This window comes from Bos indicus, chromosome 18, assembly GCF_029378745.1.
Source record: "Bos indicus isolate NIAB-ARS_2022 breed Sahiwal x Tharparkar chromosome 18, NIAB-ARS_B.indTharparkar_mat_pri_1.0, whole genome shotgun sequence".
Lineage (NCBI taxonomy): Eukaryota > Metazoa > Chordata > Mammalia > Artiodactyla > Bovidae > Bos > Bos indicus.
In genome coordinates, this window is record NC_091777.1 from 26,578,705 (window position 1) to 26,594,470 (window position 15,766).

Consider the following 15,766-nt stretch of genomic DNA (forward strand, 5'->3'; position numbering starts at 1 on the left):
GCTCACCTGAGCCCGCCCCCTCAGAGCGCAGAGCCCAATCCCGCCACGGGGATTACGGACTTCCTGTTCCTTTCGCTCTTAAGCCCCGCCCTAGTGCCGCCTCCTTGGGAATAGAACGCCCTTGCCGAGGGACTATTTTCCCATCGTTGTCCCAGAGCCGCTTTTAGAAAGCGGAAGGAGACAGGATAACAGAATGGGTTTGCACCTGCGTGGTGTCAAGGGAACCTGGAGGGGATGGAGTCTAAGAGCGTGAAGGCCAGGTTCCGCCCAGGTTCCGCCCACTAGGGGCTAGGAGGAGTTAGAAGCGGAAAAAAAGTGGGGAAAGGCAGGACCTGGAGTCCTGAGACTAACAAATAATTGCCTGTTGGCCGAGTACAGGATAAGGTTAAAGCAGCTAACCAGTATTACGCAGTAAGTGTGCTGAACGCCTTATAGGCATCATTGCTTTAATTATTGACCGGGTCGCTATGAATATGCAGCATAACCCGCGGAATGAAGTCAAAGCAATCCTTGAGGAAAAGTTACCACCTTAAATGCGTGATTAGAAACAAGAAGGTCTGAACTTTAAATGCAGACATTAATGCAATTAAAATAAAGTTGGTTGAGTTGAATCAACAGTTGTTTGTTTGTTTTTTTAATCAATTCTTAGAACCGTTTTTAAAAGACATAAACTATGATATTTCAAGTGTGGAAGAAACATCAAATGTTGGAAACCATCATTCACTCAGCCTCTAGTGTATGAACTTCTAGTCCCTCTGTTTCCAGCCTTCCTTCCAGGCTCCATATCAGTCAGCCTACAACATTCTCTTCTCCTGTTAACTTGTTGCTGCTGCTAAGTGGCTTCAGTCGTGTCCAACTCTGTGCGACCCCAGAGATGGCAGCCTACCAGGCTCTTCTGTCCCTGGCATTCTCCAGGCAAGAACACTGGAGTGGGTTGCCATTTCCTTCTCCAATGTATGAGAGTGAAAAGTGAAAATGAAGTTGCTCAGTCGTGTCTGACTCTTCAGATCCCATGGACTGCAGCCCATCAGGCTCCTCCGTCCATGGGATTTTCCAAGCAAGAGTACTGGAGTGGGGTGCCATTGCCTTCTCCGACCCTGGGTAAAGTCCAAATCCTGTTCTATATTTAAAGTCTTCAGAACTCACCAGGTGGGGCATCCAAGTTTTGTGGTGCCTACTGTGATCAGGCTTCCCCGGTGGCTCAGGGGTGAAGAATCTTGCAATGCAGGAGCCATAGGAGACTTGAGTTAGTTGTCTGGATCAGGAAGATCCCTTGGAGAAGGATTCTTGCCTGGAGTATCCCATGGACAGAGGACACTGGCAGGCTACAATCTATAGGGTCGCAAAGAGTCAGACATGACTAAAGTGACAGCATGCATACACTGACCACTTCTATTTAAGGCAGTTTTGTAATATCATTTTGTAATTAAGAGAATAGGATATTTGAGTCTTCTTAATCATGACTGATTTCTTTGCATTGATTGCTGAGGAAGGCTTTCTTATCTCTTCTTGCTATTCTTTGGAACTCTGCATTCAGATGCTTATATCTTTCCTTTTCTCCTTTGCTTTTCGCTTCGCTTCTTTTCACGGCTATTTGTAAGGCCTCCCCAGACAGCCATTTTGATATTTTGCATTTCTTTTCCATGGGGATGGTCTTGATCCCTGTCTTCTGTACAATGTCATGAACCTCATTCCATAGTTCATCAGGCACTCACTCTATCAGATCTAGGCCCTTAAATCTATTTCTCACTTCCACTGTATAATCATAAGGGATTTGATTTAGGTCATACCTGAATGGTCTAGTGGTTTTCCCTACTTTCTTCAATTTAAGTCTGAATTTGGTAATAAGGAGTTCATGATCTGAGCCGCAGTCAGCTCCTGGTCTTGTTTTTGTTGACTGTATAGAGCTTCTCCATCTTTGGCTGCAAAGAATATAATCAATCTGATTTAGGTGTTGACCATCTGGGGATGTCCATGTATAGAGTCTTCTCTTGTGTTGTTGGAAGAGGGTGTTTGCTATGACCAGTGCATTTTCTTGGCAAAACTCTATTAGTCTTTGCCCTGCTTCATTCCGTATTCCAAGGCCAAATTTGCCTGTTACTCCAGGTGTTTCTTAGAATGAACACAAGCTGGAATCAAGATTGCCGGGAGAAATATCAATAACCTCAGATATGCAGATGACACCACCCTTATGGCAGAAAGTGAAGAGGAACTAAAAAGCCTCTTGATGAAAGTGAAAGTGGAGAGTGAAAAAGCTGGCTTAAAGCTCAACATTCAGAAAACGAAGATCATGGCATCCGGTCCCATCACTTCATGGCAAATAGATGGGGAAACAGTGGAAACAGTGTCAGACTTTATTTTTTTGGGCTCCAAAATCACTGCAGATGGTGACTGCAGCCATGAAATTAAAAGACGCTTACTCCTTGGAAGGAAAGTTATGACCAACCTAGATAGCGTATTGAAAAGCAGAAACATTACTTTGCCAACAAAGGTTCGTCTAGTCAAGGCTATGGTTTTTCCTGTGGTCATGTATGGATGTGAGATTTGGACTGTGAAGAAGGCTGAGTGCCGAAGAATTGATGCTTTTGAACTGTGGTGTTGGAGAAGACTCTTGAGAGTCCCTTGGACTGCAAGGAGATCCAACCAGTCCCTCCTAAAGGAGATCAGTTCTGGGTGTTCATTGGAAGGACTGATGTTGAAGCTGAAACTCCAGTACTTTGGCCACCTCATGCGAAGAGTTGACTCATTGGAAAAGACTCTGATGCTGGGAGGGATTGGGGGCAGGAGGAGAAGGGGAGGACAGAGGATGAGATGGCTGGATGGCATCACTGACTCAATGGATGTGAGTCTGAGTGAACTCCGGGAGTTGGTGATGGACAGGGAGGCCTGGAGTGCTGCGATTCATGGGGTTGCAAAGAGTCAGACACGACTGAGCGACTGAACTGAACTGAATTGAATCATGACTGATGGTTCATAAAACATGCAACTTTACCCACATATGTGCTGCTGTTTGTACTAGTAGTACTGCTCCTTATTTGTGCCCTCCAAACAGAGGGATTGATCAGTTCTATTTTGTATGAGTCTTATTTTTTTGTAAGTTTAAAAAGGAGAAAAAACATGTGGTATGTTTAACTATATACCCTGCATTATTGACTTTATTTCTGACGGGAAGGAAATTCTGTTTTGATCCAGCTTTGATGAGACTCAAATCTTCTGCTTACCTTTGCAGATTTTACAAAATCATATGAACTACTTGAATAAATTTCTAAGGCCCCTGTCAGGGCCTTGGAAGGGACCCAACAAGATCAATCGAGCAAGCTGATGGAGAAAATGAAAGTGCTTGCTTCTCTTAACTACTCGTTCTCAGTGAGTATCCACGTGAAAACTGTGTTCAGTTTTTCCTTATGTGGGGGTTCAAAGTTTACTATGATCATAGCCTTGGCTAAGATGATTTGATGATTTGATCAAAGATATGGCGGACATAAATGAGAGGGTTTGCTCCTATTGTAGACTTGATTTCGGCAAGCTCCTTCTGGGGGCAGACTGTGTCTTCTGGGCATGTATCCCCTCACCTACCACAGTACCAGCATGACAGACACACAATGAATGAATGAATGGATTAGTGCTAAATGGTTACCTCTGACGTTGCCTTCTTTTCAAAGTAATGTAGAACAAATTTAACCTAAAATCACCTATCTCTCTCACAGAAACATGCATTAAACACTATACAGTCAACCCTTGAAGAGCACAGTTAAGGTCACCAATCCACTCCTCAGAAATCTGTGTGTAACTTATAATTGTCCCTCTGTATAGACTGCTTCCTCCATATCGCCAGTTCTGCATTCTCAGATCCAACCAACTGTGGATCATGTAGTATTTATTATTGAAAAAAATCAACATATAAGTGAACCCTGTAGTTCAAATCCAAGTTGTTCAAGGGTCAACTCTATTCCTTCAAGATTGTTTTCTCTTCATCAAGAAAGCTAAGGACTAAATACATGAAAAATCTTGATATGTTGCTTCCTTCAATGATTATGATTAGAGCAAGGTGGATGAGTCAGTTTTAAAAAGTAATAAATGAAAAAAAGCAGAATTTAATGAGGTAGTACTTACAATCTAAGTAGTGTATGCAGAAGCTCAACTGAGGTTAATCAGGCCATTAAAAGATGCAGAGGATGTAAAAGTAAAGTAACTGCATGAGGGAAAAGATATGAGGTGGTCTTGAGAATCCCATTACTATTACTATAGGATTGACCAAAAATTTTGTTCGCGTTTTTCATACATTAGCTTGTATGGGAAAACCCCAAATGAACTTTTTGGCTAACCCAATACAAGCAGGAGGGTAGAACCACTGCAGAAGCAGCAACCAATTCTGTGCCCAGCTCAGAATCTCTGGCCATGAACGAATTAGAGTCCTGTGTTTAGACAGAATATCTCACCTTGGTGGCATAGGTGTCAAAATACAAGATTATGGGAAGTAGATCAAATACACAATGTCAGTAATACATGTCAAACAGAGGAATACATTTCTGATTATTGTGATGTTTTGTTGTTTAAGATATTTGAAATAGTTAACCCATTTAAAGGATTAGAGGATCTGGTACTTCGAATTTAATTTGAAATGCTTAAAGGAATTTGAAACTAGACCTGTAATTATAATTTTAAAATGCTATGCAAGTTTAATTAAGTTTGTAAACAATGTTCAAAAGATTTTGATTGATTAAATCTATGAGTTTAGACTTAGATATGTTAGTATTTGAATGCTTAGGAAGATTTCAGCAGATTTTAGGTCTTTCATATAAACTATGGGAAGTGTTTATGCAAATCAAACAGATTAAACATGTGGTTTACTTTCAATCTGTCTAAGGAAACTAGATTAAGTATGTGGGTAACGTGTATAGTTTAACCCTGGAGTCCCCAACCTCTGGGCCTCGGACCAGTACGGATACCTCCTGTCAGATCAGTGGTAGCATTAGATTAGAAATAAAGTGTGTAAAAAATGCTTTTGAATCATGCTGAAACCACCCCCCACCCCCGGTCCATGGAAAAATTGTCTTCCATGAAACCGGTCCCTGGTGCCAAAAATTTGGGGGACTGCTGGTTTATCCCATTAAGTTTTGAATTAATTGAACATCGATCAAAGATGAACCAAAATAAATGTTCAGATTTACATACAAAACAAAGCAGTCGGTAGTTATAACAGGATTTGTAAAGACACAAGACAAATTAGACTTTTAATCATACAGTTTAATAACTAAGATATTAAAAAAAACCCACCTGGAAATGTAAAAATCCCTATTAGTGCACAAAAGCCCTAGTTACTTGTGAAAAACCAGTGGACAGCATCTATTCATGTCAGTCTGAGGCCAGAACCCCAAGCACCTGGCCAGTAAAGGACACAAGGGACTTGCCTCACACTGGAGGGCAGTCTGTTCTTCACCCCTCCTTGCTGACGGGAACGGGGAGGTATAGTGATGAGATGAGAAGTTGTGCCTGGAGTCACCCCTTAGCTGGGAGCAAAGATGGAAGAGCACCTGAATGACAGGTGCTCAACTGGCAGACCGCTGAATCCTAGCTCCAGTGGTTATATCCGAAGACACTGGTAAAAGAGCCAGTGCTGGACAGATGAAGCTCCTGCTAATCTCAGAAGTTCAAAGGGGACTGTGTTGGGACTCTGCACATTTTTGTTATTTTTGAAAACTTATTTTTAAACTTACATACACTAAAATGTACACTTTTGGGTGTGGTTTTGACCAAGTCATATAACCATCACCATGTTTAGGATACATCGCCCTCAAATTCCCTCATGCTATCTGTCCCTTTGCAGTCAAGCCCCCCAATCCCACAACCCCCAACCTTAACCCTTGGCAACTGTGGGTCCGTTCTCCATACCAACAGCTTTACCGCTTCTGTGCCTACGTGCGTGCTAGGTTGCTTCAGTTGTGTCCCACGAGGCTCCTCTGTCCATAGGATTCTCCAGGCAAGAATACTGGAGTGTGTTGCCATGCCCTCCTCCAGGGGAACTTCCCAACGTAGGGATCAAATCTTCGTCTCCCTCGTCTCCTGCATTGCAGGCAGATTCTTTACCACCAAGCCACCAGGGAAGCTTCTTTTTCCTTAATGTCATATAAACAGAATCATCTAGCCTTTTGATACTGGCTTCTTCACTTAGAACAATGCATTTGAGATGCTCATTAAGTTTGCAGAAGATTCTGCAAAGAGTTGCTCATGCATTCCACCATCCAGTCCCCTCTGGCCAGGAATATTTTAAAACATTTCTACCTCTCTGCATTCTTACTTTTGAAGGTTTCTCCATAGCATTTCAAACATTAAAAGGCAGCCATTTTTCATATTTAAGATAACTTTTCCTTGTAATTTTTTGAGAAAAGAACTTTAGAATTTGATTCTGAAATTATGTGATTATTTCATGATATTCTGTGACTCATCATTAATTATCATGAGAAAAATAACAGTTTTAAAATTTTATTTCTTGGTTGTGCTGCAAGGCATGTGGGATCTTAGTTTCCTGCCCAGGGATTGAACCCACTCCCCCTGCATTGGAAGTTTGGAGTATAAACCACTGACGCACCAGAAAATTCCTGAAAAAAATATTTTTAAAAGAAAATACTGAATTCTCAGTTCACAGGATTGGAGTAACATCTAGTTACACTTATTTTTATTTTGCAACTTTCTATATTAGAGCCAACACCCCTTCTTCAAGTCTCAAATATCCAGTAGGTTTCTGGAAAGTTCATAGGCCCTGGGCAGGCCTGACAGAGCCCAAGAATTCCATAGCTTAAGGCATCATGATGCCAGCCTACACCAGTGAGAGAAGGGAACAGAAGACTGCTTTTTCTGAACAATGCCCTTCCTAAAATAAAAAAAAAAGAAAAAAGAAAAACATATGGCACAGTAATTCTTTTTTTTTTTAAGATTTTATCTCACAAACATACAGACTGTGTAAAAATATTGTGTAAATTTGTTCATTGCAGCAATACTGGCAATAGTATTGGTAAGAGTCTATCCATAAAGGACTGCTTCAACTATGGTACATTACACAATGGAATAATATACAGCCACGAAAAGGGATGAGGTAGATCTATACATGCTAACAGTGAAAGCACAAGTTGCAGAAAAAGAAGGTAAAATCTACCTTTCTGATAAAATCCATTTTAATTTCAAAGTGTTAGTAAATGCATAGAAAAAAAGTGAAAGATACACATCAAATTTGACTGTGGTTTCATTTTCTCCCTGAACAGACATGTCTGGAGCTCCTGTTCCATTTTCTTTCACCTTTGATGGGCTTCTTCTTCTCCCAGGATGCTCTGAACCCAAGATCTGACTCCTTCCCCACCTTGGGTCAATGAACTGAACCAGCCTCTGAGGTCAGATTTTTCTGAAGTAGGGGGCCAGGGTGGACAGAATTTGGGGATGGAATGGAATACTGAAACATGCGCAGTGGAAAGCAAAGCAGGGATTAAGGCAGCTTCCTGAGTTCATGAGAGAGAATGTTTACCTGCCACCTGAACGGCTGCGTGACTCACCTGCTTTGGAAGGAGCGGTCTAGGGAGATGAATGCGTTCGAGGCAAGGCCCGCTTTCCTGGCTTGCGAAGTCTTGCTGGAATCACCTGCAGTGCCCCATCACCAAGATGGGTTCACATACCTATTTCATTTCTCATCTGTCCTGGAAACTGCCCTCCTCCCTCTGGCTAGAACCTGGCTCAAACGCTCTTCTATCTCACTCTGTTCCTCTGTGGCCATGGGGTCTCATTTAATGGCCCTTTCCACACTGAAAACTCACCATACGTTTCTTTTAAAACCTTTTATTCAATAATATATACTTTTAAAATTATAATATGTAACCGCCCGTCATGCCATATACACCCCATGCCCCCACTGGAGTCTGGTCAGCTGGTTAACGTGGTCTGCTGGAAAAACAGGTGGCCACAGGACGAACCAGGGGCGCAGGGGAGCAACAGTAACCAACAACCATTTCGCATACCCTTCACATTTCCCATGCTTTCTGGGTCAGGAGGAAGTCAACAGGAAGCCAAAGGCGTGAGAACCTTTTACATTCGGAAGTGAGGTTTGATATACGGTGGTGGGCTGCCCTTCGGTTGGTCTAGTTCGTGCTCGCCAAACCCGCCACCGTTTTGTGTCTGCTCACGGAACGTGATCTCTCTACACACGTTAAGACGTTTGATTTGGTTCTTGTTCTGCTTATGGAAAAGTGGGAGGAACAGCAACAGACCTGGGGAGAGACGGGAGGAGGGGAAAGACGGCATTAATCAATCTGACTGGGAGTGAAGAGAGGCCTCCACGGGCGAGTGGCTCCCTTCTGGGGAGCTGTGGAAATAGTCTACAAGCCTGACTTGCACATGTGGAAAACCAGGTAAGGACTGACTGGTTTCAGGTTTCAAATAGTACCCTTTCCCATCACCACTTGCAGAGGCAGTCCTGGCCCCTCCTCTGCTCTCAGGTCCAGGATGCTCATCTAGAAGCATCACTCTTGACCATCTCGGGCGAGCCCAAGCTACAAGTTCAGTAGCCCAGCTCCAGAGTCCTCATTAGATCTGACCAGGTTTACTCAGAATGTCTTTGGACCAAGAATCAGATGACTGTTTACACAGGGAAAGGCCCGAGGTGAATAAAGAGCAAAACGGGAGCTCAAGTATTTTTAACTCTCCCCTGGAAGTGGCTGTCTGGCATGGCCTGAAAACCTCATTCCTCCTGCCATGTCCAGCACAGCAGAGTGGGCGGTTGAGACGCCAGTGGCATTCTAGAAGCAGCATCTCAGAATGGTACCGGCAGTAATGGAAGGACAGTGCACCTGAGAAGTTGTCATACGGAATCATCTCATGACCCACTTTCTTTGGATACAGGAAGGGTTCAACTGCTTTGTGTTTGAGAAAGGCTGAATGGTGCATAAGGCTAAGAAAGAAATGACTCTTGAGCAAATGATTTTCAGGTGTCCAATTCCACCAAGGGAGCAGTGAGAACAAGGGCAGTAACAAAAGACTCCATTGGCCACACAACAGCACGTGCCTGCCTGTGTTGCAAGGAATGGGGCTGGGGAGAGGTTTTCTTTCATAAATGCAGAAAACTGCCACAAGGGTTAAAGTTGTGCAGCGAAACAGTCAACCCCAAGCAGGGTTCTGAGTTGTACCTGAATTCAGGATTAAGTACCAAGAAATAGGACTGTCCCCCTACCACCCTAGTTCCATCACTTCTGCTAGAGGAGTCTTCACACCAAGGTGATTAACTGCAAGCGCCCACCCACACATCTTCTCAATTCCAGGTTTATTCCTCCTCTCCCCCAAGAGACAGGAAGTACAAGCTTAAGGTCCTTGTATGGCAGTGGCTTGTGTCCCACTTGGCAAGGCTGGTGATTGTCAACATTTTTATTTATGAAAACAGATTTCACATGACGTTTTTCTTTCCTCTAAAGGGCAGCAGCACAGAAATTATACATCAGTCATCTAGTGATACAAAGTGGTGGTCACCCAGGCAGTGTTGCTTTTCTGCAAACAGGAGACAGTCGGCTCCGAGGTTCTGGAAGGTTTATTCAAGCTTTTCACTGGGTGTCAAGATTTCTGTCCCAACCTCTTTAGTCACCATTTACAGCAAGAAAAGCCAGCAAGTGAAAAACTGTTAATTTATTGATTCAGTGAACTTAAAAAAAAAAAAAAAACACAATCCCCAATACATGCAGTTCAGGATTAAGTATCACATTTGCAGCACATTGTTGAGTCTCTACATAAAAGTATGCATCACCTGTATAATCCCATTCCATCACTTCCCCCAGCCTCTGTAATACCTGGTTGGGGTTATTTCCATTGACACATCCATATAGCTCCAAAGCATTTATTACTGGTTTTGAGCCAGATGTTTCCTCGCCACCTACCCCCCCCCATCCCCACCCTGGGGGTACTTTTTAATGACAAGATGTCACTCAGTCATAGATTTAAGCAGCTCACTGACAAACTTTGGCTTGTCTGCTCAAAGGGACCCTGCTTTTGCTTTTGGGTTTACATCTCAATGGCCTTGACGCTGATCAGTTACTATCCACTCCTATTCATGTGTAGGAGGGCAGGTTGCTTTCTCCTGTGTATGCTTGTGCAGTAACACAGGTTTCTAGATGAATCATTAATCTGAACTGGCATTAAAGGAGACTGTTGACGGGGCTCTCTCAGATCCATTTCAATGCATATATAAAAATTCTTCCAATTGTTTGTGTCCCCAAATGATTTTGCTTCCATCCTCATCACAGCAGCACCTGGGAGAAGCTAAGTCATTTCCCTGAGTAGGCGCAGGCGGAGGCCCACGGCCGCGGGCTCTCTCTGGGACTCAGCACCTGCCTCGAGAGCACCACCGTGTGGTCCCGCTGGAACCAACCCATGGGGGAGTGCCCATCTCAGGGCGTGTTCCAGAACTTGAACTCTGTGCCCTGCCTTGCTTTCACCCCTCAAAAGTCATGTTCCTTCCTCTCAAGATCTACCTTTGCACTGTTTTATTTTTAAACTGATTCCCTGTCTTCTTTAAACAACCCGCTCTCATGTCCTCTATCCCTGCCCCAAGGATTACAAACTCTTCTGTCTCCTCTAATCAATCAGATGGAGAGTACCTTCCTTCTCTGCAAGGGAATACACATGCTTTGAGCCTCATGAGTACTGGTGTGCTTAAGAATGCCTGTGAGGGGACCCAGCAGAGGGACCGATGTCCACACGCCTCATGGAACTGGCACTGACACCCCTGAGTGCTAAGAAGAACTGGGAATGCCTGGTCTGCATTATACACTCCGTGTATACTTCTCCCGCCCAGTCACCCACCGCTGGCTAGAATAGGATAGGGGTGGGCCAGCTGATAGGATCCTGGGGAGAGTGAGCTGCAAGCAAACCCGATGAAAATCTTAGCACTTCATCAGTTCTGCTCTCACCATGGGATTTCTCAGCTGAAGCAAAACCTTGCAGTTAGACCCACTTGTGGCCAACAACCTCTGATACACCCATCTGTATTTGGCACAGGAACCTTCTGTTCTCGCCACGCCAGGTCTATGTTTTTGAACATAGGCAGTACCTGAGATGACAGTGTAACACTACCCTGTTCCCCACATTATTTTTGCTTTTCTTTAGGAAACAGTAAATCCTTATCTTAGGCACTTTTAACCTGTTATAAGGTAATGAAGCAAACAAAATGTCTAATGAAACTTACTGAGATGAATTTAAGAAATAATATGCTAACCGGAAAGGATACTGGGTGGGTGAATCTACCATAGCTTTGTCTAGATATAAGACTAGACTCACACACACACTCTCTCATCCGTCTTTTGAATTTTCCAAGACTGCTTCCTAATCCAGGAAAAGACTCTAAAATCTCAGGGGAGCTAGGTCCATCTGCACACAAAATGGTTTTGGAGCTAGGAAAAGAGGAAAGGTCTGGACTAGACTCAGTTCAGTTTGGGAAAGAACCAGTCATAGTCAGCCAGCCACAAGTTGGGTGTCAAGACCAGCCTTGGAAAGGAGTGAGCATTTTAAACTCAGTTATGCTTTATGTCTAAGGCATGAACAGAGGTAAAAAGTAGCGGTGGCGAAAAAGTAAACTGCATGCATAAAATGGAACAATTACTCCCTTGCCAAGCTGCAGCCACAGAGCCTGAGGACAGGCAGGTGAGCTGTGTCTGCACATACTACATCCTGATGAGAGAGAGAAAGGCAGAAGTCAGTCACCCGACCCTTCTCCAGATGCTTGTATTGCCTCTGGGGGACTCAAGCAAAAGAAGCAGGGTTACTACTTCATCAAGACTCTCCAGCAGGCTCTCCCTGCCTGGTCCAGACAGGTGACGTGAAGGAAAAAAAAGAAGAGTGGGGGAAGGGAATGGGTGACAAAAGAGGAGATGGGTGGGGCAGGAAAGACACACAGTGGCACATCTCCCTAATAAATAATAACCAACAGCTTGGTGTCGCCTAGAAGGGCATGTCAGAAGGTGTCTGACAATCTGAAACACCTGTGTGTTGCTGCCTGCCATATCAATATAGGTTCAGCCAAGAAGTGCTGTCCAGTTTCTTATTTTCAGGTAGAACAAATGTGTACATTAATATACAGGACGTGCAATGAAGGCAGGAAGCACTGGTTTGAGAACCTTAACTGAATGCATTTCCTGGCTTTGGGATCTTGTTTTGTTTGTATTTTAAGTTCCCACTGACCAAAGGACAAAAATAGAACCTACATTTAGAGATAGGACCTGCTACCAATATCAATACAATTTTATTGGAATATGGAATGTAAACAGATGCTTTCAAACAATCTAACCTTATAAAAATGTATGGCATTATTAAATAGTTAATAAAGAAATCCTAAAGTGTGATGTGGTGGTAGACACCTTGAGCTCTAGCCCAGTGTGAGAGGTCCCCACAGTTGTGGCATGGCTCTGCAGCTGGGGTCAGGGGGCTGCGTGCAAACCATGTTGATAACAGGTCCCCAGAGTAACATCAGCCCCCATTTTTCAAATCTTCTTAAACAAAATACAGCTTCCTTTGCTTAACACGAAGGCTAGCACAATGGATCCCTATCTTTGACACCTGTCCCAGCAGCTCCACTACCTCCCCAAGTCCCATGTATATTGCTCTCTCTGGTCGCTTGGGTTACGGGTGACCCTGCCCACATAACACCAGTCTCTGCATGTGAGAAAGACTCTTCTTTGCCAACACATTCATGGATACCTGTAAGAGCTCAAAAATGCAGATTACCCTGATTACAGAGGGAAACTGTTTCTCATGGGGATAAAAAGGGGTAAAGGGTAGGAAAGGAGGACTTTCCCTCCCCTGCCACCCAATTTGTCTTTCCTGAATAAATTCTAACAGGATGTTTTTATCCTCCCTCCCTGAAGACTGACTTTCCAGCTTTAGTCATGGTTGTGAACAAAAAAATCTTTGTTTCAGAGATGTGCATTAAAATAGGTACACATACAGGGATGTGCTGGGAAATGAAGTTTTCCTTAAAAGACTGGAAAAAGAAAAAAAGCTACATGAAAAAAAGAGCAACAAGATTTTAAGGTTAGGCAAATCAACGAAGGTTACATACAGTAAGCTCCAAGTTATGCAACTTAGCATTCAAATTTTGATGGAACAGATGGACCTGTCCGAGGCATCACAAGGTTTAAAGTGATGCCTCCTGACATCAAATGGGACTCTGGTGAGAGTGACTGCAGTTTGCTCCCAAACGAATACACTTAGAAGAAAACGGCAGGGATGAGGTACATTTCCCAGAGAGCTCATGTCGTTAAAAAAAAAAAAAAAAGAAAAAAAAATACATAAAACATGAATCTGTAAAAGAGTTTAGAAGAAAAAAAAAATACTGTCACTGTTTTAGTATCTCCTTTTCATAAATGAGGCTGGTGTGTCAGTTCAGACTGCTAAAACTTGAGCCTGAATCTCACCAAAGGAAACCCAGACCGCAGTGGAATAGATAGGAAGTCAGATATTCAGAGCTTGTTGACTTCAACAGGTTAATTCAACAGTGGTCTCCTGTTAAATAAAGGAAATATACAACAACTCCGAGTCTCTCATCTCCCATGCATTCCAAAGGGAGAGGCCCCTCAGATTCTCAACTATGTGCATCGTCAGGCTGCCCAATGGCAGCTCCCTGTAGACTAGTGCTGGGGAGTTTCTTTTGACAGACTTTTAGGTCTTTACTCTTCTTTGCGTTTAGAAGGAATGGCTAGAATTTCTTTTTATCACACTGTAGTTTTCCTTCAAGGTTTGTGTTTGGTTGGTTGGTTTTATTGGCAAGCATCAATGCTGCATTACCCGTCGCTTTCCAGTCTTCATCGGGCTGCCGTGAGACCACTGGAAAGTACAGCGTTATCTGCACAAGGCTGGGACTGCTCCTTCACCACAGGGTCTGCAAGAAACCAGGAGGACACTCAGCGGAGGCAGGACCAGCCCGGGTTAGGGGCAGACACCATGGCAGACCCGACCTTCCTCAGTGAGACAGAAACACAGGAAACCAGGGTTAAGAGGGCAACAAAAATCAGAGATGCTGAGAAATGACTGGGAAACGCTCTCATAGTCAGCTCATACCTCTTCAGAGTACACGTGCAACTGCTGAGAATTAGGGAAAAGAGAGGCACAGAAACACCCACTGTCCACTGCTCAAAATTTCTACTCATTTTCTTATGTGTTATTTTCCTTGACTACTAATGACATATCCAACTCCTAATTTCTTCAAAGTATGTGTGATGATAAACACTTCAGAGAATGGAAAGGGTAAATAAAAGGAACCATTAGAAGGTCTATGGATTTTAAGCAACAGCATAAAAAATTTTTTGTAAGTATACCATGTATTTGGAAAAGCAGACAGATCATGATTTGCATAATACAAACATCAGTGTTCATAATCCAATCAAACTCAGAGTAAAAACAGCTTTCTGTGATGGAACCTGGAGAGACGACATCCAGTTGCACTTGAAGAATGAAGGGTAAGATTTTTTAAAATCTGCTTTCAACTACAGTTCATGGGCAAGCAGGCTCACAACCAGAGAGCATGAATTCTTTGGGCAAGATTTACTTAATCTCCAGAGGGGGAAAAAGAAGGAGGAAAGATATTGAGGAAAGATAGCGTACTGGTTAAGCAACAGACAGGTTGAAAGGTCTAATCTTGCTTCAGAGAGAAAACTAAGACAGGTCACTTAACCTCCCTTATGCTCAAGTCTCCTCTGTGACTGATTAAATGACCTCACACTGTCTCTAATGAAAATCCGGGATATCCTTTATCAGAAGGAGAACCACATGCATGCAGATAAATAAACAGTCACATAAACTGAGTATACACACATACTTCAAAGTGAGACCTAAGAAGTCAGTAATACAGATAGGATCTTAGCGAGGGCTTTCCATACTTGCTGTCCTTTCCTCAAATTCCTTGTATTTATTTAACTTCCTTCTTTAAAAATATGCTATGATCACCTTATTATTTTCAACAAGTCACTTGTTTTTTTGGAGGGGAAAAATCTTTGATTAGGTTTCCACACAAATGTATGTATTTTAAAATTAAGTCTTAGATACTTCTGATCTATCAACTTGGGGGTCATAGGCAATGGTCAAACAGACCTGACTCAGGGGAACTATAGCAATGAACAAGCAAACACCTGCGAACACCAAGAAACAGATCTGCAGAGTTATTTCAAGAGTCTAGAACTAATGGGGCCAAAACCCAAGGACAATTCATCCAAATTTCCAGAATTCTTTTGTCTGGCCTCAAAGATAGAAGGTGGAAGAATCTCCCTTTGACAAACCAGGCCCCAGAGACTCACAGAAGTACGGGTGCTCCATGGCCTCTTTGGCAGTCAGTCTCTGTTGATGGTCATATCGCAGAAGTTTGTCCAGAAGATCCAGGGCCTCAGGGCTGACGAGGTGTCTGTTCTCACTATGGATAAAATTTTCCCAGCGTTTCCGTGAATGTCTGAGAAGAAAAGTAAAGCATTAGTATTCTGAGGTTAAATTCCACAAAAATCCTTTTTAGGGCTAAAGCCAGCAGTCTTAGAGCACTGCACTGATTATAAGCTGGTTAAACCTCACTGTTATTGGTACCACCTGTCACACCCCTACCCACCAGCACCCTCAAATAAAACAGTACTCTGAAATGGATACATACTTAATTAAAATGTCTACATTTGGTGCAAAATTTGTGGAACCTTTCTAGATAATGTTTTATGCCTCAGGCTTTGAGTCAATTCTGGGTGAGGCATGGAGGTAGGTGAGTAATCTT

At 43.1% G+C, this 15,766-nt stretch overlaps 1 protein-coding gene and 1 long non-coding RNA gene across 4 annotated transcripts in view; one reads left to right on the forward strand and one right to left on the reverse strand.

The window, feature by feature from the left end:
- The first annotated feature begins 201 nt into the window (after positions 1 to 201).
- LOC139177079 (uncharacterized) lies at positions 202 to 13,322 on the forward strand. The gene is made up of 3 exons (XR_011561494.1): positions 202 to 411; positions 3,230 to 3,366; positions 7,260 to 13,322. It is a non-coding gene; the product is annotated as an uncharacterized lncRNA (long non-coding RNA).
- CSNK2A2 (casein kinase 2 alpha 2) overlaps positions 7,809 to 15,766 on the reverse strand; it is a 35,274-nt gene continuing 27,316 nt past the window's right edge. For 2 of the 3 annotated variants that reach the window (XM_019979451.2, XM_019979450.2), the window contains 3 exons: positions 15,312 to 15,460; positions 13,807 to 13,900; positions 7,809 to 8,252 (listed from right to left, as the gene is read on the reverse strand). In XM_019979451.2, the coding sequence (XP_019835010.2) occupies positions 13,824 to 13,900; positions 15,312 to 15,460 (226 nt within the window). In that variant the 3' untranslated portion in view covers positions 7,809 to 8,252; positions 13,807 to 13,823. Of the gene's footprint in view, positions 8,253 to 9,387; positions 9,607 to 13,806; positions 13,901 to 15,311; positions 15,461 to 15,766 lie in introns of those variants that run through there. The other variant, XM_070770667.1, reaches the window with a different exon arrangement.